The sequence below is a fragment of the Podarcis melisellensis genome (genome assembly GCF_964234715.1).
Source record: "Podarcis melisellensis genome assembly, chromosome: 11".
Taxonomy (NCBI): domain Eukaryota; kingdom Metazoa; phylum Chordata; class Lepidosauria; order Squamata; family Lacertidae; genus Podarcis; species Podarcis melisellensis.
In genome coordinates, this window is record NC_138543.1 from 17,016,482 (window position 1) to 17,041,584 (window position 25,103).

The following is a 25,103-nucleotide window of genomic DNA, read 5'->3' on the forward strand; positions in this document are numbered from 1 at the left end:
TGCCATTTTGTACTACAACATTTCATCATTCCCACCTACCCCAGTTCAAGGCATGATAGATGTGTCTGCTTATATGGCACTAGCAATAAGTGAACCAGGACTTTAACAAGAATATTTAGTGTGGTCTAATTGAAGGAGAGGAGACCAAGATATACATGCAACAGCTGCATATTTCAATATATTATCTATCTCAACTCTACTTTGGGAATGCGTAACTTTTTAAAAACATCCTTATAGCATGTGTATTCATTGTAGAATTCCAGCCTAATACTGGACTTAGTACACAATCACACATCTACATCCTCAATATGTTTTAATAGAACTGTATTCAAGTTCCATTATCAACATGCTGCAGAAATTCTTTAAAAGTTATAGCTTTCACAGAACTATCAGAAGTTGCCCTGTTGATGTGAAACATTCTGATCCCCTATCTGACAGGAAACAGCATAGACAGCAAAGAGGAGCCAACACTGTTGAGTTGAGAGGGCCAAGTGAGTATTTTTTTAAAAGAAAAGGGGTGTCTGTTAAGGCACATGAACAAAATTCCATCACATAGTTGTTTAAAGTGGACCAAGCGGTTGAAAAGGACAGAAGTCCACATTATACCAAGGATCTAGGTTTTGGAACCGAAATATTACCAAAGGTTGATGCCCAGCAGGACAAGGATCGAAAAAAGTCTGGCTACAAAAGCCAGGAGTAGGATAACGTATCACTAAAGTATCCATTACTGACATGTTTAAAAAATGAAGCAGGGGTTATTAGCAGTCTTTTTAATGTCTGAAACTTTCTAAGACTTCAAGGGCAAGTTTCCATTCAAGAAAGCAAGACGTGACCGGTATTCCAATTTGTAAAGAATTACCTTCTCCTTGGGGATGCGGGTGGCGCTGTGGGTTAAACCACAGAGCCTAGGACTTGCCAATCAGAAGGTCGGCGGTTCGAATCCCTGCGATGGGGTGAGCTCCTGTTGCTCGGTCCCTGCTCCTGCCAACCTAGCAGTTTGAAAGCACGTCAAAGTGCAAGCAGATAAATAGGTACCGCTCCAGCGGTAAGGTAAACAGCGTTTCTGTGTGCTGCTCTGGTTCACCAGAAGCGGCTTAGTCCTGCTGGCCACATGACCTGGAAGCTGTATGCCAGCTCCCTCGGCCAATAAAGCGAGATGAGTGCCGCAACCCCAGAGTGGGTCACGACTGGACTTAATGGTCAGGGGTCCCTTTACCTTTACCTTCTCCTTAAGGGATGCTGGTGGCGCTGTGGTCTAAACCACAGAGCCTAGGGCTCGCCGATCATAAGGTCGGTGGTTCAAATCCTCGCGTCGGGGTGAGCTCCCGTTGCTCGGTCCCTGTTCCTTGCAACCCAGCAGTTCGAAAGCATGTCAAAGTGCAAGTAGATAAATAGGTACCACTCCGGCAGGAAGGTAAGCGGCATTTCTATGCGCTGCTCTGGTTTGCCAGAAGTGGCTTAGTCATGCTGGCCACATGACCCGAAAGCTGTCTGCGGACAAACGCCGGCTCCCTCGGCCTACAGAGCAAGATGAGCATGCAACCCCAGAGTCCTCCGTGACTGGACCTAATGATCAGAGTTACGTTTATCTTTTACCTTCTCTACTGTTCAACTTCCCATCCAGGTGTCAGATTATTTTAAACCATAGTCCTACATACTGCTGAATTGAATTGACAGAGCAGCATTAAAGGACTTGGACTGAGAGCCTTAGAAATGGAGGAAGGACACAAATCATGTTTTCAGGGCTACACTGCTTTCTACTTTAGCACATTGCATACTGTTGCTGCACAGGAAAACCAAGCATAAGGGTAAGGTAAAGCCCAGAAGCAAAACTGACGTAGCTCTGCACTTGTACTGTATTTAAAGTCATTTTCTGGTAAAGCTGGGGAGAACTAGATAGCCTGACGACATCTGCTTATCACGGGATCAACAGATTTGGAATATTAGCATCAGGAAGTTACAGCGTTTCCTCCTGAGTTGCAATAGGAGACTCCTTTCACTGCTATGGTGCACAATCCACAGCTAGAGCAGATTTAAAAGGAAGTGGGCAACTATATAAACTAATATAAAGAATAAATCTTTAATGATTTTATAGACAAGAGAAAGATTAATAACTTTAAAATGAAAATATCTGACATCATATCCCAGCTCCATAATTCAACTACCTCAAAAAGCAATTAAGGGATAGCATTAAAAAAGTTAATTAAAAACACTGCAAGCATGTCAGTCAAGTGTGCCCTTTGCACCTCGGTCCACTTAAACACATGTCACCTTGACCTGTAACACACCAATGCAACATTTTTGGTCAATATAAATCAAGTACACACTAATTTATTCGGCCAGTGTCCAAGTATCTGAATCAACATTAGAAATCTAACTAGTACTTGCTATTCTGTTATTGACAAAGGAAGCATATTTAAATGATAACAAGTGCTCATGGGTGTCATTTTGAAGTTAAATTGTTCCCCAAGGATATCTTTACAAAACGTCTACATTTAAAGGTCATTCACTGCCAAATTATGAACAACTGTTGCATTTTTAAGTAGAGGTTCAATAGTTTGGAGACCCACTCATCAATTTAAAGTGGCAATAAAAAGTTTAACCGTTGACTGGTATTAACTGAGGAAAACAAATATCACCAACATCTTGTCAAGCACAGTGTCAATTTGACTTGCTTAAAAGGAAAAACGTACAAGGCGATCCCACTGTCAAATGGTGAGCTATGGAAGTCATGTTGCTGGCTCCCAACATAGCCAACGAGAGAAGGTCAAAATTGGTGCTGTATAACTGGGCACCAAGGAGGAGAGGTCCAGCTTAGGAACATGGGAAGCTGCCATTGGTCCATTTAACTAAGTACTACAATGACAGGCTGCAGCTCTTCCAGAATTTCAGCAGCAGTCTTTTCTGGCCCTACCTGGAGACACTGGAAATTGGACCTAGCACTATTTGCATACAAGTCTGCCAACTGAGCTACAGCCCTAAATTTTACCTTCTCCCCAACATGCCAGTTTTGCATTTGGAGGGATTTTTCTTTCCTTATGGAGAAACATTCACTCATGTGAGTCCCCACTGAAGAGCAGGTCTAACCCAATGGTTCTTAACATTTAATCCACTACTGCCCACCAAGTATACAACATTAGCATCAAATGTCTGCTGAGCACAAGACCCTTGTGGCCGATATGAAGTTTGGTATTAGTAGACAGCTCTCAATGACTGGCACTATTCAGGCAGCCATTTCTTGCCAAGCAGATGAGTGGATAGCTCAGCTGGTTAGAATGTGGTGTTTATAATGCCAACGTTTGCAGGTTCAATCCCCATGGGACAGCTGCATATTCCTGCATTGCAGGCAGTTAGACTTGATCAGTGTTTGCCAAATTTGGGTCTCCAGATGGTTTTGGACTACAACTCCCATCATCCCTAGCTGGCAGGAACAGTGGTCAGGGATGATGGGAACTGTAGTCTCAAAACATCTGGAGGGCCGAGGTTGAGGAAGCTTGGTTTGGGGAATGAAGGGTCACACATTCTTGCCAATTGAATTAAAACTCTTCTCACTAGCACAAACCAAAGCCACCTTCTCTGCTCGCATGAAAGCCAAGGACAGTTTTATTTTTTATTTTTTATTTTATCCTGCTATGGCTGTATGCTAATGCAATAAAGGTTTTGATTGATTGAACTGTAGTCCAAACACAGCTGGAGACCCAACTTTGGGAAACACTGGACTAGATCATCCTCAAGGTCCCTTCCAACTCTACAGTTCTATGATTCTATGACTGTGCTGAAGGCACATTTGACGAAATATAATGAGAGGAATGGCAGAAGCAGATTCTGCGCATGTACCTTTTACTGAGGTGAGTATTTAGCATTTAAACCCCATTGTCATGTGCTACTTCATGTATATGGGGGATAGAGAGGTGTCTGGAATTTTATCCTCAGGGCAGGGGATGAGTAGTAGATCAAAACTTTCTTCTGCTGAATTTCAGATGGCATTTCAAGAGTAGTGAAGGAGCTGTCAAAAAAATCCCTAATGCTTACTTTTGCCTCCCCCAAAGCTGTGAATCCCCCCCCCCCCGATTTGTAGATAGCAGCTCTACGCCCTCTGGGCAAGAACCACTGGTTTACACCCAGCGGCAACTAGACCCCAGTGTCAGATCACAAATTATATGAAGCAATATGGAATACAGAAGCACAAGAAACTCTTGCTTCCTGCTACAATGTGTGAAATGGGACTTGAGCATGACACTTGTAATAAGGTCAACGGTCATTGGAAACTCAAGGAACTGACTATGAAAAATGCTTATCCTGGCTTTACAAGTGTCGGATGTGGTTTTGGTTTCTCTGCTATATCTTAGGCAGCACTTTTGGGAAATATGCTAGCTCTTCCTTAAGACAGTTTCTTTCTTGCTCACTGCAGTAGCCAATATCATTTTAGAATATTATTCCAGCTAAACCAATAAACAAATTATATCAGGCTTATTTTCTTGAGATAAAATAGCAGAAGGTCAGACAGTCAAACCAGCTTTTTAAAAAAATTAGCATGCAATTGCTGCGCCACCCCAGCAGCTTCACCAACAATTGACAAGGATCTCTGTGCAACTTAGTTGATGCCATCCTTCTTTGAAAACTCCGAACGTGAAAGCAGTTGAGAGAGCTCTGACACTTTTTGCAAGCTGAGAACTTGGTACTCAGAAGCTGTTGTATCGCAGCGACTTCTTATCTTGCCTTACTTAAAAGAACTTAAACACGAGTTGAAAACCCATCCCAAGTCACAGAGATGTATTATTTCCAAGCATGGAGCCACTGCCAACAGGGCCAATAAGCATTTTAGTTTAGCATACCTGGGCAGAAGCCCTCAACTTCACATAAGCCCTCTGTGTATGCTCAAGGGGACATTATTGTTTCTCAGGGGCCAAATTTTGGGCAAAGAAAAAGTGGCAACGCAGCCAAGCCTAGTAAACAATCTCAGGTACTTTGCTTCTGACCTGGCTGATGCCAATTTTACCAGTCTACAAGAAGGCTGATCGCTGAAGAATTTCTGCTTTGGAATTATGGTGCTGGAGGAGACTCTTGAGAGTCCCATGGACTGCAAGAAGATCAAACCTCTCCATTCTTAAGGAAATCAGCCCTGAGTGCTCACTGGAAGGACAGATCCTGAAGCTGAGGCTCCAATACTTTGGCCACCTCATGAGAAGAGAAGACTCCCTGGAAAAGACCCTGATGTTGGGAAAGATGGAGGGCGCAAGGAGAAGGGGACGACAGAGGACGAGATGGTTGGACAGTGTTCTCGAAGCTACAAACATGAGTCTGACCAAACTGCGGGATGCAGTGGAAGACAGGAGTGCCTGGCGTGCTCTGGTCCATGGGGTCACGAAGAGTCAGACACGACTAAATGACTAAACAACAACAACAGAAATGGTCTGTCCATTGAATGTCCAGTTCCCTGCGAGCAAACTCCCTTAAAACAGGTTTCCCCAAATTTGGGTCTCCAGTTGTTGTTTTGGACTACAGCTCCCATCACCCCCAGCTAGCAGGACCAGCGGTCAGGGATGATGGGAATTGTAGTTCCAAAACAGCCAGAGACTCAAGTTTGGGAAACCCTGCATGAAACGGTAGCCAAGGCACCTGACTTGTTTTTCTCTCTTACCAAACGGCATAGGGGGAACCTCGCACCGAAGAGCTCTCTCCTTACTACTGCGGGGCTTTGTACAGCCCTGTAGCGCAGGACGCAAAACTGAGGGAATTTGGCTGGTGCTTAGAGGTGCGCCTCACAGCTTTTCCCGCACCCCCCCCCCAGGGCGAATGGAACGCGCCATGAAAGCCTCACCGCGGCCGGAGCTGTACCAACCCGCTCCTTAAAGGGGGGGGGGGAACGGGACGGAGGATAAAGAAAGAGGGGAGAGAGTTTAACCTTTTCCCGCCCACCACTCACCGTATAGCCCCTCTCCAACTCGCTCTCCTCATAGCGGAACGACGGGATGAAAACCTCCATGGTGCGGTCGCTGGTGCGCAAGAGCGCAGGCTCCGGTTATGGAAGCGCCTCCGGGACAGGGACGAGGGCGGGGGAATGGGAAAAGGGGCGGGGAGAGCGCGCGGCCGCGGGAAAGGGGCGGGGCGGGGGGAGCAGGAGACCCTCCACGGCCCCGAGGAGCGCAAAGCCTGGCGGAAGGCGCCGTCGGCCAGCGCCAATCATGTGACTGGCAGGGACAGCCTTTTCCTATTTCTATGGGAACCGCCGATGCTCCCCACGTGATTGCTGGTGCAAGATGGCCCGGGAAAGGGGAGGGGGCCACGGGGAGAAAGAGGCAGCGGGCGCATCAGGAGGGTGATGTGCAATGATGATTTCTACACGCGAGGGGAGTTTCCCTTCAACAAAGTGTAGGATCGTGGGAACGAAAATAATGAATAGAGTTGGGGCATAACACAACTGATCCACTGTGAATGGTTCACTTTGAGGTTGTTGCTGTCATGTTATCATGGAGGAGCTGAACGATGTTCACAGATTTATCGGGGCAGCCAATTTTCAGGAGCACAGTCCACAGGCATTATGATTCACAGTGTCGAAGGCCTTAGGTCAATAAACACCATATGCAGAGATTTATTATTCAACATCAACTTCGTTTGACTGGTCATGTTGTGCCTTCCAAAACAACTACAGTGGTACCTCTGGATATGAACGGGATCCGTTCCGGAACCCCGTCCGCATCTAGAAGCTAACGTAACTAGCGACGGCACATCTGCGTGTGTCGCCGCTTCTGCGCATGACGTCATTTTGAGTGTCTGCGCATGCGCAAGCGGCGAAACCCACAAGTAATGCGCTCCATTACTTCCGGATTGCTGCGGAGTGCAACTTGAACGTGATCAACCCGAAGCGCATTCAACCCGAGGTATGACTGTACTGTATTCCAAACTTAAAAATGGAAAGCGTAATACTGGTGGTCAACAAAAGAGGTTTAAAGACTCTCAAGGCAAACCTTAAAAAATGTAGTATAAACACTGACAACTGGGAAACACTGGCCTGTGAGCACTCCAGTTGGAGAACAGCCTTTACCAAAGGTGTCATGGGCTTTGAAGACGCTCAAACTCAGGACGAAATAGAGAAACGTGCTAAGAGGAAGGCACGCTTGGCAAACCCTCACCATGACCAACTCCCAGCCGGAAACCAATGTCCCCGCTGTGGAAGGATGTGTGGATCCAGAATTGGCCTCCTTAGTCATGGACTCGCTGTTAAGACCATGTTTATGGAAGACAATTTTACTCGACTACGAGTGATCGTCAAAGAAGATACAATGATATACAATGAATTGCAAAAAAAAATGTTTGAAATAACCTTTTGTAAAACAAACAAACAAACCCAGAAGCTTTCCTTTTGGGAATTATAGGGACAAAGCTATTCAAACTGCATAGAAATTTATTCATGTATGCAACTACAGCAGCAAGAAGTTTACTTGTCCAAAAATGGAAAGAAGTCGTCCCAGCAAAAGAAGAATGGATACAAAAACTTATGTACTATGCAGAAATGGCAAAACTTAGCAGAAAAATAATAAATCAAAATAAACTTTTTTTAAAAGAATGGTTTATTGAATATTTACAAGTAAACTGTAAACAGATTGGCAGGATTATTGTAATAACCTGCAGTTTGATAAGAGTATATATTTAAAGTAGATGAATAAATGAATAAATTAAGTTAATTTGGAATATGCAGGAAATATAAAAAATAAATCTAGGGAACCGCAGAATGAGGGGGAAGAATGCCAAATTTCGAAATATTAAAATAATTGTAAAATTATTGAAATGTATAAAACTGAAAATCGTAAGAAACCAGAAGCTTTTATTTTAGGAATTGTAGGTGCCAAAAGTCCAAGTGTATGCAACCACTGCTGCGCAGATGCTATTGTAGCCCAGATATGGAAAAAAGGCATAGTCCCTACCAGAGAAGAATGGCAGATTAAACTGATGGACAATGCAGAGCTGGCAAAACAAACTGATGTTTGTTTGCTTGATGAATGTTTGTAAATTTAATTTTTTTAATATAGTTTTTAAAGGATTTTCCTTCTGTCTGGCCAGCGTTCTGGCACTGGTGGTGGCTCCAGGGGGAACAACTTGAGGAAAAATGGTAAATTAGCAGGATTGCAGTTAGTACCGCCTCAGAGCTCAAAAGCACTTAGCCCACAAGGCAAACCTAAGAAAAGGTGCAGATGCACAAAGATCAGGGATAGCTCAGTCAGCAGAGCACGAGAATCTGTCAGAAATGGTATCTTTATTTTTCTTCCATAGTGGTAAGCTTTCTTCAATGACAGTATTTATTTGTGGTCGTAAGAATGGTTACTTGCTTACCCTCCAACATTTCTCCAATGAAAATAGGGACATCCTATTCTGGGTGGCGCTGTGGGTTAAACCACAGAGCCCAGGACTTGCTGATCAGAAGGTTAGCAGTTCGAATCCCCACGACAAAGTGAGCTCCCGTTGCTCGGTCCCTGCTCCTGCCAACCTAGCAGTTCGAAAGCACGTCAAAAGTGCAAGTAGATAAATAGGTACTGCTCCGGCGGGAAGGTAAACAGTGTTTCCGTGCACTGCTCTGGTTTGCCAGAAGCGGCTTAGTCATGCTGGCCACATGTACGCCAGCTCCCTCGGCCAATAAAGCAAGATGAGCGCCGCAACCCCAGAGTCGGCCACGACTGGACCTAATGGTAAGGGGTCCCTTTACCCTTTACCTTTATTATTATTATTATATTATTATCATTATTATTATTATTATTATTATTCCCCATCCATCTGATTGGGTTGCCTCAGCCACTCTGGGCAGCTTTCAACACACACACACATAGTTAAACATTAAAAAACTTCCCTACACTTGGCTGCCTTAAAGGTTGTATAGTTACCTATCTCCTTGGCTCAAGGGTCTCATGATTCCATACTCTATGATAAGAGGGATGTACTACCATATCCTCCAATGTTTATCTGATGAAAATAGGGATACCCTGAGGAAAAACAGGATATTATGGGATCAAATCAGAAACCCGGACAGCTTCTGTAAATCCAGGACTGCCCCTCGAAAACAGGGACACTTGGAGGGGCTGTACTTGACCAAAAAATCGAACAAAACCTGACAACTAAATTTAAGTTTTTTTTTTAAAAAAAACTTTTAAAAAGTTATCCTCTCATTTCTCCATCTTCTTCTATGCCACTTATATAAAGGACATCATTGCACCTTGTCAGAACACCCAAGTGTCCATCAATATATTATTATGTATTTGCAAGCTGCATATTCATGTAGCCATTGACAGAGACGAGGTACCTTTGTATTCCATTCCCCATTTCAGCTTCACCATCACTGGCTTCCCAGTCATCCCATTTAAGAAGGGCTTTGGGTTAAGAGGCAGACTCATAGCAACCCTGGGTTCAAGCCCCACGTTGGGGAAAAGATTGCTTTACTACAGGGTTCTGGACGAGATGACCTTTGTGGTCCCTTCGAACCCTTGCGATTCTATGAAGCCTGTCTTCAGACCAACCAGAAAGCATTTTTTATTGGTAAGGTCACTAAAATTACTAAGAATACTGTGCTAGTGGCATTTAGTGGCTAGGGTTCATTCTTGTATAAGCCTGAAGTTACAAGTGGAATGAGCCTTCTTTATTCGTGTCGCCTATAGGTGTCCCACAATGATTTTGAATTGTCCTCAACTCTTCTTCAGGGTGAATTTTAAGCAAAATGAGAAAGGGGGCAGCTAAAGGAGAGAAGCGGGGAGTCAGGGGAAGCTGGGAAGATAGTAAAGCCGAGCAGTTTGCAGATAAGATACAAGGTCTGTGGCGGCAGCATGCCAAGTGGAATGCTAGATGTAAACACGTTTTAATTTGCACTCCTCCTTAAGACTTTCAAACTGCTTGGCTTTTTGCAATGTGTTCTGCTTTTCTCTCTTTCCCCTCTGCACTTGGGTTAACATCCACCTTGAAGGGCAACTCTAGGTAACATACCTTTTAAACTGCAAACGAAAAATAATTGCCTTACTGTGGATTCCACCCACCCTCATAGGTCAACATTTCCACCTATAGCTATGATGTGTGGGCTCACAACTTGTGGATTAATTTCTCCACCATTCATCTTCCTCATTCTACTGTACTTGGATCTGTATGGGGAAAGTCTCATTAATGGACAGACAGAGGTGCTGAAATTGACTACCACCTGATAGTACAAGTTGCTCTTGTTCATAATCACATAACTGTGATGCTGTCAAAAAGGTGTGCATGTGTTCCTGTTACTTTTCCCCTGCTTGGACTCCAAGGAACCATAGCAGACAGTGCTTTGTTCTTGGAAACCAGATGCATGTCTTGCTATATGCCCTCAGTATACTGAAGGACAGGAATGAACAGAGCTTACTGTTTTGTATCCTGCAGTAGCAAAAGAAAGCCATAAAAACCCCACAAAGGCCTTCCAGAAAGCAAACATTTACAGTACAGTGGAAAGTCAGAAGTGGGGGGAAAAATCACAGGGGAAATTATAGTAGTAAGTACTGAGCAGTACTGGGTAGATGGAGGTTTGGAAGTTGCTGCTCTTCAAAAAGATTCAGCTCAAACCTAAATGAGTTCAGGAATCTGTTTCAGATGTTGCATTGCACATTCAGTGTCCAAAATCAAGTAGATGGGTATCAAATACATATATGCATATTATAGACATAGCTTCATGAGAGGTGTGCAGGGTAGGGGTGGGGAAGATCTGAAATTATCCAATTTTTAAACAAGCAGTTTAAAAGAGCTGCAGAAATTTAGCATTAACCCCCCCCCCCCCGATATAATGCTATGAATACTTTTGGTATTTAAATAAAATAATTGTAAATAGGATTGTTATAATTTCAGTTCCTGGTTTTGTTAATAAACTAAAGCCCAATTGAAATGTATTTTTTTTCTGGTGTTGTTAGGATATAGACAATTATGATCTCTGCAGACTGGAAAGAACATATAAGGGGTTGTATGCAAAGCTGACCATACCCCACAAAAGATCAATTAAATTAATGGGCATTACTTAAAGTTAGGTGCATTGATTCCAGTGGATCTACTCCAACAAGAACTCAGTTGGATAAAACCCAGCATTTTTTTTTCCAAAACAGGAAACACCATTTCCTGCTGAGTAGAGAAATCTTAACATCCTCAAATGTTACTTTATCAGCAATTTGTTAGTGTAACTATGTTCTTGGGTTCTTTTGCAAGCCCACAATTCCTCCAGAACTGAAACTCTGTTACTAGATGTTGGTTTGCAGGTTCTATTTTAGAGTGAAACATTTGTTACATTTAAGTCAAAGTCTGTAGATTTAGTACAGTCATACATCGGGATAAATATGCTTCAGGATAAGTATTTTCGGGCTGTGCTCCATGGCGACCTGGAAGTAATGGAGCGTGTTACTTCTGGGTTTCGCCGTTCGCGCATGTGCAGATGGTCAAAATGACGGCACGCGCATGTGTGGAAGCGGTGAAAAAAAAAAACTTCTACTCAAGTGTAGTTGTTTAAGAAATCCATTTTTTAAAGAAGCTAGACCATGTAACAAAAATGTTCCTTGTTAGGAAAACTAACCCAAATTCTTCTCAGCCTAAATCTGCATAGCTGCTACAACTACTGAGTGCCAAACACACTTAAACGAGCTAGGAAATGAAGAACAAAGTTAAGGATTAATGTTTCACAAGGTACATCCCTTTTATTACTGAAATCACAAAATCTTGATTATGTACAGGAATGTGTTATGTGAACATTAATAAATGCAATTTGTTTCATAAAGATCAGGTAGACAGAACATAGAGTAAAGAACAAAAATAACTTTCTGGCCTTGCATCGCACATTTTAGTGCAAGTATTAAGACACAATAGTGTTCAATTCAGCAAGTATTGCAGAATGTCATGCCACAGTCCACTTCAAAGAGGGTCAGGACATGCAGCTGTTAATAAAATGCTGTAGTATATAAAAAGCCACATGTTAAATTCAAAATATATAGTGGTTTATTTGGATAATTTTAAAGTGATTTTCACTATGGAATTTAGCTCAGTTGGGACAAACATCCAAAGAGTCTTCATATTTTGGAAGAGTCTTCTTCTTCTTAGGCAATGGCTTTGGCTTCAGGTAGGAATGCCTCCCAGTATTTTATCAGCTTGGGAAAAGAGGAGAAAGGAGTAAACATTTCAATTACTTACAAAATCATCACCAGTTGCTTTTCTGCATCTCAGATGGCAAGAAAGTCCTTCAATATTATAGTATCACTTTCAGAAGCTTAGACTCTTTTATTTTCATGCAACTATTTCATGCAACCTAGTCTGAACTAGGCTGCTCCCTTCTTCCCCTAAAGAAAAATTAGTTCTTAAGGGATATGGTACAAACAAATCTGAAACCAAGTTTGCTTGCAAAATGTACACACCGGCTTTCATTTTAAGAGATACCCAATCTATGCATTACTCGTATGACCCAAGCCTACTTTTTACCCAACTGTGCTGTGCTCCACTGACATTAGGAAAGATGTCTTTCTCTCTAAAATAGAAATGCTATGACCAGCTTTATTGTTCAGAGTTGTAGAATATTTGTAGAATATTTACATTATGTAAACTTATTAAAGAAACAAAAGTGCAATGTGATATTTGCCTCTACAAATGAGTTACACAGAACACACTGAATTTCTCTGCCAGCTCCCTGCTGAATTAGTAATGTTTAATCAACCAAGTAAGAAAGACTAGAAGAGACAGACTTAAAGAGAAGCTCCTGAGCAGCAGGGTGTGTGTGTGTGTGTGTGAAGTTCTTTTAATTTATTCATCCAGTTAGGAATGAAAACCCCACCAAATGAATTACAAACACTAATATCAAGTTTACCTGTTGTTGTGTTTGCACTAATGATTCCAAATACTTGATTATAACAGTTTTGAAGTCTCTCACGCGTTCTTTCTGTTAGCACACAAAACATAATTACATATAGAACAAGTTAGCCAACATTTTTGCTCCATCGTGATTTTCTGAACTTTTGCATTGTTTATTGATAATGTATACGTGCCTCAAATCTTCCTACTTCTTTGCGTATTGTCTTGGAGATTTGTTCAAAATCCCTTTCTCCTTGTAGAACTTTTGTTTCCCACTGAAAGAGAACAGGCACAAACAAAGCTTAAATACGAAGCATTCAGTCCTCCCTGCTTGATAACATTGGCCCAGCCTTTTACAGCAGGGGTGGCTAACTTTCTTCTGCCCAAGGGTCAAATGCCATCAATGGGTGTGCCTAATATATGCATTATACACACACAGCAGACATGCAGGCACACAGCAGTCTCTCTCTCACACTCACAATATTTCCACCTCTCCTGGATACATTTGGAAATGCTGCGTTTTCCTTTGTGCTCAAGATCCACTGCGTTCTGTGCAAAGCAAGAGGGAGCATTTCTCCCCACCACCACTCCAATGTTGGGGTGGGGTGGGTGAAAATGCAGTCTTTTACTCTAAAAAGCAGGCAAGAAGGGCTTTATTATGGCCCTGTGGTTCTTAGCACTAAGATCAGGATAAAGGATCAGAGGCTCCCTAAGGAGCAGGTAGAACCAACCAGGAGATTAACAACAACAACAACAACAAATCTCTTAAGGACTAGCAGGCCACTTCCTGTGGTTTGGCAGGTCAGATGCAGGCTGTGCGTTAGCCACCCAGGCCTTTCAGCAGCGGTCAGCAAAATTTTTCAGCAGGGGGCTGTCCCTCAGACCTTGTGGGGGGCCGGACTATATTTTTTGGGGGGAAATGAACGAATTCCCATGCCCCACAAATAACCCAAAGATGCATTTTAAATAAAAGCACACTTTCTACTCATGTAAAAACACCAGGCAGGCCCCACAAATAACCCAGAGATGCATTTTAAATAAAAGGACACATTCTACTCATGTAAAAACATGCTGATTCCTGGATCGTCCGCGGGCCGGATTTAGAAGGCGATTGGGCCGGATCCGGGCCCCGGGCCTTAGTTTGCCTACCCATGCTTTACAGGGTTATTTAAGGATTACTGATATTACACATGAAGCACTTTTGTTCACCATTAAACATTTAATAAATGTCACAAGTGTCTACCGTGAGGATTGCCAACAGATATGTCCTCTAATGATAAATCCACTACAGTTCAGTTGAGTCTGTAGACTGTAACAGGCAATGCATTGCTACTGCTTATTCACCATGTATTCTAGCTCAAGACTAATAGTACCATTTGGTCCCAATGCTTGACGTTCAGGCTAAGCTGTAAAAATGACACTACTAATTGAAGGAGACATGTGTATGTACTGAACTGTAGTGTCTATAGGCTGGAGAAAGTTGGCCGCCTTTATAATGCTCCTCTCATAACGCTCTTGGCTATTGTTAGAGGCTTTGGGTTTCAAGAACACTTAAAAGTGAACTGTAACAGGTTTTATTTTAAGGCACTAACTGAAGCCCAGGAATCAGCTGTCAGATCCAATTGCTTCCCTATGAAAACAAGCCAAGAGTACACAGCAGAAGTTCAGAAATATCTATTACGGTGTGAGGAGCAAAAGAAAACTCTGCCTTTCTTCAAAGGTCCCTAGAAAAGGCACCAATGAGCAGAAATGAGGTTACAGCACAAAATATGCTGAGCAGTAAATTACTAATGGAAATTAAAAGGGTTTAATTGTGAAGCAACCAATAGTAACTTGGTCATATACAGTTAACATCAAAATGTAAGAAGATTTAACTTTCAAAACTCTTTACCCCTGTCAGATCAAAGTTACACCAAGCACAAATGTGTAGAGTCACAGATATAGAATTAATCTGGTGGCAGACACCCTAGGCCAGGGTTTCCCAAACTTGGGTCTCCAGCCTTAGAAACCAGCTCCTGTGGGCCAAAGGATCTCCCCCACAATAAAATATTTGAGGGGATTGCCCCCCCCAAAGTTGATGAGCATGGCCATTCAAATGGTGTTCATGCACCGCTCCATGTGATCAATTATGTGACACAGGGCTTACCTGCCCCCCCATTCAAGTTGGCACCCCTGTCTCCAGTTGCTTCTGGACTACAATTCCCATCATCCCTGACCACTGGTCCTCCTAGCTAGGGGTGATGGGAATTGTGTTCCAAAAGACCAAAGTTTGGCAAACCCTGTCCTGGAACCTGCAATCCTCAACCTGGTGCCTACAGCTCATATACTCTGAGCATTGGCCATACTGGCTGAGTCTGATGTGAATTGCCATTCAGAACTGCGAAAAGGCACCAGGATGGGGGCGCTGTCCTAAGACGTAGGTCTCCTACAACCTGGTGCCCTTCAGATTTTTTGAACTGCAGCTCAGACTGCACACAGCTAGCTTAAGGTTTATGATGTATTAGTGGTTCCGTGAAGCTGCCCTTTAATATAAAACATCCATATTTAATACTTCATTTTTTCAGTTTACACACAAATATATTTGGCAGTGGGCCACTTTGCATGTAATAGTAAGGCTTAGTGCATGTAATAGTAAGGTTTAGTGCACACCAGCAAGCGTGGGGGCTACTGGAGACTGTGGCTGCTTTGCTTCTCCCCCTGACATTTTGCTGCTGCCAGTGTTCAAAACTTCCATTGTTCGAGGCGTATTTTGCGACAGGAAATTTCATTAGCACGAGCAGTTTCTGAGCTCTGGGTGCAGTACTGCGCCTAAGATTTCTGATTAAAACTGCAGAGTAGAAGGAAAGGAGGACCTTTTCCTGCCTCCCCACTTCCAGCTCCTCTCTGAAGACTGCAGAAGAGACCTTCTTAATAATATTAGGGGGGTGGGCAGGGGAAGGACTACTAGACCATGTGAAAAGTGAACATAATATTTTCAGCTCTGTACTCTTGTTACAAAAAAGTAAGCCTAGACATTCTGTTGTTGTGCCCATAACCTAGGTTTAAGGTGCCATTTAGCTCCTAGCTTTCATATCTCAGTTTCTCACTGCACTGCACTAACCCATGGTTCTACTTGCATGCTGTCCAAACTTGGGTTCATGGTTTAGTTCTCTAGACAGAAGCAAACTTAAAGCTGTAACCATGGTTTTCAGAGCTAAACCATAAGCCTTGGTTCAGATGGCACACTAAGCCAAACCATGGCTAAGCAAAGTAGAACAACTTGAGGAGCAAAGCAGCCATGAATTCCTCTCTGGGAGCCCACGCGTTCCCACTAAGCCATGATTCTTAGTTCATGTGCATTAAGACATGGCATTGTTTAGTGTCACATGCAGAAGAGGTCATCGTCCACCCTACAAAGAGTCATTTCCAATAGAGAGAATTCCACCAGAAGAATAAAGATGGACTGAGCTAGGGGGATATTGCAATGAGCATGTCAAACTGGCCATCCAAAGCTTCCATCACAAAAGCCACAATGGAAGGCTTTCCAAACACATGCAGGCAACAGCAGTGTGATAGCAACTTTATACAAGGAACTCACAACATGAATGCAACTTTTACCACCAAGACCTTTAGAAGAGAACTTAACTGCGATCAGACTTAGCATTCTGATTCTGCACACTTAGAAATAATCTTTAGCATTAAAAAGGGGATTAGGCACCAATTTACAAGTCATTAGCATGTCAAGTTCACTTCAGGTTTAAGCTCCTAGTGCTCTAAGCAGCAGTCATGTACAGAATATGTTATGGAGGATTGCAACGGCATGCAACAAACTGCTAGTGCAAACAGCAGCCAGTATAAGAGTGCTTAACAAGAGTTCAAAGCTGCACCATACTCATTTTTTATTTTCACCCTATGTGGCTAAAGGGTGCTTATATACCAAATCTCCTTTTATGGGAACCGAGCCTAAATCTATGTAAGGGGATTTTGTGGGCATTCGCCCTACTAAACAATCAGGAGTTTGCGCTCCCTTCCTCATCCCTAGCTTAAATATGGCTACTGAAAGTGGCAGACTTTGGGCTCTCAAATTTCAGTGGTGCTCTGTCCAACGCTAAAATTTGTGGTCCCCCCCACCCCAATACCTCTTGCACTGCATTCTAGAGCATTTTTATGGCACCCCCTACAGCACAGCACCCAGGGCAGCCGAACCGGTCACGCTCCCATAAAACCACCTCTGGGGCCAGTAAGTCGTGCTTGAATCCATGTAAGGCAGAAGTCCTTTGGGTGTTTCCTAGAACTGGAAACTTTGGCTGTTCTACACTGAGCTGCACTATCCTAAAAAGGAGCAAGGACATAGTCTAGAAATGGTCTTTAACTCCCCTTTGTCATTGGAGGCCCCAGTAACCCCAGTGGCTTGGACTGCTTTGTGCCACCTTCTGTTTATACATCAGCTACAACCATTCCTTGACCTAGATAGCTTTGCCATGGCAACCTATGCACTGCTAAGCTCAAGAATGGGCTGCTGTAATGATATTTATGTGGGGCTGACCTTAAGGCTGGTCAGAAAGCTGCAGATAGCATCATAGCAGCTTCTATATTCTGCACTAACTGGGGCACACTATTACACAAACATTAAAGGTAAAGGTAAAGGGACCCCTGACCATTAGGTCCAGTTGTGGCCGACTCTGGGGTTGTGGCGCTCATCTCGCTTTACTGGCCGAGGAAGCCGGTGTACAGCTTCCGGGTCATGTGGCCAGCATGACTAAGCCGCTTCTGGCGAACCAGAGCAGCGCACGGAAACACCGTTTACCTTCCCGCCAGAGCGGTACCTATTTATCTACTTGCATTTTGATGTGCTTTCGAATTGCTAGGTTGGCAGGAGCAGGGACCGAGCAAAGGGAGCTCACCCCGTTGCAGGGATTCGAACCACCGACCTTCTAATCAGCAAGTCCTAGGCTCTGTGGTTTAACCCACAGCGCCACCTGCGTCCCACACAAACATTACACCACTCTTAAAAAGAGCTGCCCTGGTTACCTGGTTTCAAACTCTCCCTTCAGTGGGAAAACCTGACAAGTGTTAACTGCCAAACTCTGAATCAATGTTATACTTAGTTGCAATTAAGATAGCAGAAAGAAGCATGATCAAAGAGCCCATTCTCAATTATGTAGCCATATGTAAACAATCAGGAATGCTGTAACTGTCCTTGTCTATACGGTGCTACTGCATAGTCGGAAAAGCTACCGTTCTGACCCACAGGACTCTCAGCTGAAGAGAATGAACTGTTTTGCTGTTTCATAAATGGAGAACTTGCATATTCTTATACTGTGATTAGTTGCATTTCTTATGCAACTTATGAAGCAGCCAGAACAGGAAAAAGCATGGAAATAAGTTATCCTACCTCTTCGATTTCCTTAGTGAAGCATAACAGAAAAAGTGCAGAGATTATGATAACTTCAAAATGTTTTGACAGTTTTACTGAAGTTATACCATACATATACAAGAGGTATATATATATATGGAAGGAAGTGTTCCATCAGTAAGTAAAAACATTGACTATTCACCATGATTTTGCAGGATTATGTGTTTTGGAAGTTCGTACTTGACTGCATTAGCAGAGAAGCAACTGACCTTTGTCTCAATATATATATTTATTTCTAATAAATGGAAGTCTCCCACTCACTTTGTAAAACATCAGAATGAAGGCATGTTTTAGAATCCATAGAAGCCTAACTTAAACATGAAACTATTGAACCATTTGCTGCTCTGATAATGGAACACACAAGCAATGATTAAAATTAATTAAAAAATAATGCACTTAAAGCCAATGAATGGAGGGGGAAACCGCAGCCTTACATAGGGAAAAGCACTGCATTCCAAAATTTACCTCTTTGATTTCATCTTTCGCTTGCTGCAACTTGTCAGGCTTGTTGGCGAGCTGAAGTTTAGCTTCAGCCTCTCGTTTTTTCTGTAACATGACCTGAGCATCCTGCCATTTCTGCCAGCATTTCATTCGATGATCAAACACTCCCTGTACAATTAAAAAGTGGCGAGTCTTTACAAAATCTTAGACTTAAACAGGTAAACATCCTGTCAATATTAAACTGTGCTTTGGCCATCATCTACCTCTCATATTAAAGCCATCAATACAGCAAAAATCTTAAGAATCTCAACAGGTTTGATTCCGACCACATGCCACATTAGTTTTTAAACAGTATGAGACCATTCAATAAAAATCCAGTCTAAAAAACCAGGCAGAGGACCTTCTTGGTAGTGGCACCTGCCCAATGGAATGCCCTTCCAACAGATGTCAAGGAGATAAACAGCTATATGACAGTCAGAAGACATCTGATGACAGCCCTGTATAAGAAAGTTTTGAATGTTTGATGTTTGACTTGGCTTTTATATTTTGTTGGAAGCCGCCCAGGGTGGCTGGGGCAACACAGTCATATGGGCGGGGTACAAACAAGAAAGTTATTATTACCTTTACCTATTATTATTATAATTTGAACTTTGACCCATTTGTTTTGATGTCTACAAATGTTAAAATTTCGTTCATCTTGTATTCAAAGGACTGTGTAAAAAGCTGTGGTGCTGTTCCAATATAATGACAAATAGGGGCTTTAGGATTATAGCCTCAGAAGATGTGAATTAATCCCCTATGTCAACAGCTGGGTGTGGTGTGGCATGTAGTATCTTCTCTCTATCAGCAGAGCAGAGTGCCACTGGCAAGGTTCTACCAGCAATAGCCATTATGAAACGCCTTGAAACAGGAAGTGTGGAGATAGGATGCTGGAGGCTTCAAATCCACTGCAGCCAATCATGGAGCCAATCATGGGGGCAACCTCAGCTACATCAGTCTTGAGAAGGGTAAAAAAGAGAAATCCAGCTTCTCGTCTGGCTGCTGGAGCTGGCAGGGCTTCAGCTGCAGTAGAGGATCTGCAGCTCTTGATAGGATTGCTCTCTTAAACCCAGCACTTGGAAGTATTTTACAATTAATATAACAAGATGGATGTTGAGGGGAAACTGTCCTTGAAGAACCTAGAACACTGTTTCCCAAACCTGGGTCTCCAGCTTGGGTCCCATCATCCCTAAGCTAGCAAGACCAGTGGTCAGAAATGATTGGAACTGTAGTCCGAAAACAGCTGGAGACCCAAGTTTGGGAAACACTGGCTGAGAATGGGTACAACCTAGTTAAATCCAAGAACATTTCTAACTACGGATGGGAAACTTTTGACCTTCCAGATGTTGCTGACCTTCCAGATGTTGCTGACCCCATAGTTCTCATTAATCTCAGCCAGTGTGCCCAATGATAAAGGATAATAGAGTTGCAGTACTGTATCATCTAGATCAGGCTTCCTCAACCTCGGCTCTCCAGATGTTTAGAGACTACAATTCCCATCATCCCTGACCACTGGTCCTGCTAGCCAGGGAACATGGGATTTGTAGGCCAAAAAACATCTGGAGGGCTGGGGTTAAGGAAGCCTGATCTAGAGGGCCACAGGTTACCCATTCCAGCTACAGACATTACTTTCTGTTACAGCATGCCATCCTGCACACGTTTATACAGTGCTACCTCGGGTTACATATGCTTCAGGTTACAGACTCCGCTAACCCAGAAATAGTACCCCGGGTTAAGAACTTTGCTTCAGGATGAGAACAGAAATTGTATGGCAGCGGCGCAGCGGCAGGCCCCATTAGCTAAAGTGGTGCTTCAGGTTAAGAACGGACCTCCGGAACGAATTAAGTACTTTACCACTGTACTGTGCAAACATATAACCTTCAATGTAAATATTGTCTTGCAAGGTCATTAAGTAGTTTTTAAACCGGGCTTACTTTTACTGCACCAATAAGGCGAACATAGTCACTGAGCAACTCAGAGAACACATAGAAGTCAGCAAAAGCTTGTTCTTGATGCAGCTGATCAATTTTTTCTTCAACTTCAGCAAGCTGAGATAAAGCTCTTGATAAAGCAGTGTGGTCTTCTGAGTTCCCTAGCATGGCAGCACTTTTAGCAAAGGCAGCTGTGTTGGCTGAAAGTTCTGAAACAAGAATCCGTCTAGAGTTGATGTCAGCTGTCACAATGTGAGTCACAAAATGCAAGTCCTTTAAATGCTACTTTGCATACAATGGCATTTTGGTGTACAGAGATAGAACAATTGGCTTGAGGGGGAAAGCTCAACAAAGCAAAAAAGAAAGCTTGCTTCAAAGTAATTCAGCTTAATAGAAATTAACATTCATAAACTTTGCTGTATACTAGAAGATAGTTTTGACAAAAGAAAGGATTTCTGTTGCCAACAGTTGTTAAAGAAGTCCATTAAAAAAAAACCTGTCTCTTTCTGCAAGTCTGTGACCTCATATAATTGGCATTGTGTAAAATGTCATAGTCTTTAAGAATAAGCATGCTTAAAATGATATCTAATACAAAAATTTAAAGTTAACACTTTGCCTTAAAAACAGGTTAACCTATTTCTCATTGCAAGAAGAAAGTGGGGAGAGATATCTTGCTAGAAATCAAACACTTGAGAGGTGACCTATTGTGTCATTTATACTACAGCATGTAAACACAACTTATACCTGTCAGACACCATGCACATTTATGCACAATCCAACTTGTGCTATGCAATTAAGTCTACTGACTTTAAGTTAGCCCAATGCTTAACTCTGATAGAAATCTATTTAGTTGCAAACTGGTATGTTTGTGTTTCATAAACCTATAGGGTTTATATCCATGAAGTTATACTCAGATTTGACCCACTGAAATGTATGGACTTTGATTCAATGCATCTACTCTGATTGTGACTAACGTATTACCCATAAATGAGCATGCATTGTTCAGGAAATGTGAATTAGGCAATGAAAAAAGCATAAATTGATGGCACAAATAAGTTATTTTGTTAAATGGAGTTAAATGGACTCCAGTGTGCAAGCTTCCCTAAATTATGGTGTGTAAGCTCCCCTAAATTCTAGAGCGACATTTTTTTTAAAGGTAAACTGAGCATGGTTCCACGTGTGCTATTTTGAAAGAAAACAATGTTAGGCTTATGAGACTGGAAAACATATTTGCACTGGGCCTTTATATCATTTATTCCAGAGAAGAAAACGGGTGGGCTGCAGTGGGAAAAGGAGACTTGCATAAGTGAATCCAGAAGTGCCCATTATACTTCCTAAATTAACTAGCTTAGAATTGTGCCACCCCCCGACCTATAACCCATTCCCCTCTCGTCCCTATAATTCAGTTCCCTCTTGCCACATCACATCAGCCGCATATAGTTAATAGCCTTGTTTCTTCATCTACTGCTTCAACCATTAGAAGAGAGTTCAGTTTCGGCACACTAGAAAAGATTGTGCCAGTTCATGGTCCTACAGTTAGTATATAAACCCTGGAACAGCTTGAGACCAGCTTACATGAGAAACCGCCTTCCCTCATATATACCTTCCTGATCTTTAAATTCAGTCAGAGGGGGCATTTTGTGTGTCTGCGCCTCGGTTGTGGAACTATTAAGCAAGCACCATTGGGGTTTTGTCCAAGATGCCTGCTTCAAACTCTTCTGTTTACATTGGCCAACAGCTCAACCTTTGGTTATTCTATATTTTGAACTATATGTTTGTACTGGTTTATTAATGTGTTATGTATATTATCTAAATAGTTTGCTTATTGTGCAGCATAAGCTGATAAGTCACAAGTAAAGGGGGAAAAACGCTCCGTTTTAACCAGGCCTTCGGTTGATTTGATGGACATCCTATGCCCTTTTAAAATGTGGGCTTTTTCAAGGTGGGGGAGGTTATTGGGTTGTTGTTTTTATTTTTATTATATATTTTGTGGTTTTATATTCTGATTTTGTTCTGTGAACTGCCCTGAGACCTCCGTATATATGGAGCAGTCTATAAGTTCAATAAATAACAACAACAACAATATCTTGGATAACTGTACTACTAAAACACCAGTCTGAATAATATAGAGAATTATTTTAAAGAAGTATTTTGTACAGGTTCCTGCTTCAGTGCACTAAGAAGGGTTAGGTGTTCCTAAAATCTCAGGCAGAACAGCTGTAACCAGATATTGTGCAGGTGTGCCTCATTGACTATGCATCTAGGTATACTAATCTGGTAGCAAATTTCATTGAAAAGTCTTGTGTTACTGTGCAAAACATACAGGAGTTGGATGAGATACTATATCGGGGGAGGAAGAAAATAATGTATGTGATATAATGAATTCATACTACAGTACATGCAGATACAAAACAGTTCTCTAGTCTGAAGTAAGAAAACTTGGAACATCTGATGTGATGCAAAGGCTACAATTGCCATGTTGTCCACTCCCCAATTTACATCTTTCTGCTTAAATCATTGGCTGTGGGTGTAAGCACCTGCTAGGTTCCCTCCTGTTTTAAAAATATATATGCGCTGTTAGGATTATTGCTGAAAGACCCTATTATCTTTTGTATGAGAGGTACTGTACACTTTGTGTCTCTCTGTATTTAGCTTCTGGTGCTGAAAATATTTATTATTAATCAGGAAATGTTTGACAAGAAACTGATTCAGCAAGGGCTCACTTTGTGAAAACCTGAATAAAACAGCTACCTTTTCTATGACAGACCAAGGCTTCTACGCTACCGTGAAGTTTCCGGAGCTGCTGATCCAAATTTTCAAATTGTTGCTGTTTTTCTTCAAACCACTGGCAAGAAGTGAAATTCAGCCATTACAAATTACGTTACCATTGCAAAATACAACCCCCCCAAAAAAACACCACAACCCCACCCCCCAGCAGGAAACAAATTAACTGGGTCCAAACATGGTAGCCAACTGATTCAGTTGAGAACCCAAGCCAATAAGTAAATTAATATCCCATTTTCTACTCCTACAGTCTTAAAATGCAACTGTTGAGGCTCATTAATTCATCTCATTATTCAAGTCGAAAAATCAGCTCTTACTGCATCCGATTCATTCATCTTGATCGTCATTTTGTTGACAGCGTCGGCAGCCTTGTTCACCATCCTCAATATTCCTGCTCCACTCAGAGCCTGAGTGTTAACTGCTCTCGGCAGCTGGAATTGAATGACAAATAAGGGCAAACAAACCGGTTAAAAGGCTGGAGGTTTAACTGGGCACCAAAGGGACTGAAAAGGATGTAGTGTTTTCTTCCCCCTCGTACATTTCAATATAGTGGAACCTAATTTCTTAAATTTACTACTTTTACATTCTCAGAGGAAAACTTAAAAAAATAGACTTTCAATTTGCTTTTCTCCTGCACCTTTACATTTAGATGGAACACAGAGACCATTTGTCAAAAGTTGTTACAATGCCGCCAAGTGCCTTAACTGGTCACCTGTATACCAACCGCAGCAGCGGCTTTTAAGGCTGCCCTGCTGCTGTTTCCAAGTTACAGGTGCAGCAACAATCTGTGTCAAAATGCTTCATAGAAAACACTGCGTCTATCTTGCTATACAAATATAAAAGTTCCTCAAAGATAATAAACTGCTATCTATACTTTCCTGAAAACACACACAACTATTGGGCCATAGCATTCTTTTCACTAGCCGTTGTAGCCCAGAAATATGGCGAAGCACTTCTTTCAAATCCCACCCCCGCAAAGGTCGCTACAGGACTACAAAGACCCGCTGCCTATAGCTGCATTATCAAGTGAGTACCAATTAAAGGACTTATGCCTACTACTGGCAACCTTACAAAAACCTTTGCCACACATTGAGATTTAAGGCTTTAGCTATGCTCTTCTGTCAATTATCTGTTGCAGATGCGGTGGTCGGTGGGTAGGTTTTGGAAAGCTACAAGTAATTGATGCACCAGGGACACAGGAATTAATATGGTCCTACCTGTAGGAAAGCTGCAGCTTTTTAAATACGTCAAATTTAAACTTGTTAGCCCTAATGCATGGTTTCTCACCTAGGATACGCTCAAACTGTAGTTTTTAAAAGTAGTTGCAAAATTCTAACTTTTTACCAATATAAACAAACTGGTATGCAAAAAAAGGTTATTGAAGTATTTGGTACAGTATAACATTCTCATAGAGTTGGGTGGATTTTAAGAGAGATTTCCACTTGCACATGAAAGGTGCCAGATTGACAGCACTGGTGACTGAAGTCTTCTATCCATGAACTAATTACTACATAGCAGACTGCAAAACTTTTATATGGTTGTGGTAGAAGGATCAAGTCTATTTAGCTTCCATGTCCCAAGCTAGTGAGTTTTGAGATAATTCCCTTATTTCACAGAGAGATCAATCAAGTTAAATCTCATAAGCCAGAGCGAATTGATGCTCTCGCTTGCCTTGCACTAGATCAAATGTCTGG

At 42.2% G+C, this 25,103-nt stretch overlaps 2 protein-coding genes and 1 pseudogene across 4 annotated transcripts in view; all 3 read right to left on the bottom strand.

Annotated features, from left to right (window-relative positions):
- Positions 1-6,144, bottom strand: part of SNX24 (sorting nexin 24) — a 76,456-nt gene extending 70,312 nt beyond the window's left edge. Inside the window, exon 1 of one of the 2 annotated variants that reach the window (XM_081930823.1) lies at positions 5,927-6,144. In XM_081930823.1, coding sequence (XP_081786949.1) covers positions 5,927-5,986 — 60 coding nt within the window. In that variant the 5' untranslated portion in view covers positions 5,987-6,144. The remainder of the gene's footprint in view (positions 1-5,926) is intronic. The other variant, XM_081930824.1, reaches the window with a different exon arrangement.
- Positions 6,145-8,767: 2,623 nt separating this feature from the next.
- On the bottom strand, positions 8,768-9,479 carry LOC309380401 (small nuclear ribonucleoprotein F pseudogene; annotated as a pseudogene). Its single transcript has one exon. The product of its transcript is annotated as a small nuclear ribonucleoprotein F pseudogene (transcript).
- Positions 9,480-11,953: 2,474 nt separating this feature from the next.
- Positions 11,954-25,103, bottom strand: part of SNX2 (sorting nexin 2) — a 28,690-nt gene continuing 15,540 nt past the window's right edge. The window contains exons 9-15 of the mRNA XM_081930657.1: positions 23,727-23,840; positions 23,377-23,470; positions 20,629-20,834; positions 18,680-18,823; positions 13,014-13,094; positions 12,836-12,907; positions 11,954-12,125 (exon numbers count right to left, since the gene is read on the bottom strand). Coding sequence (XP_081786783.1) covers positions 12,075-12,125; positions 12,836-12,907; positions 13,014-13,094; positions 18,680-18,823; positions 20,629-20,834; positions 23,377-23,470; positions 23,727-23,840 — 762 coding nt within the window. The 3' untranslated portion in view covers positions 11,954-12,074. The remainder of the gene's footprint in view (positions 12,126-12,835; positions 12,908-13,013; positions 13,095-18,679; positions 18,824-20,628; positions 20,835-23,376; positions 23,471-23,726; positions 23,841-25,103) is intronic.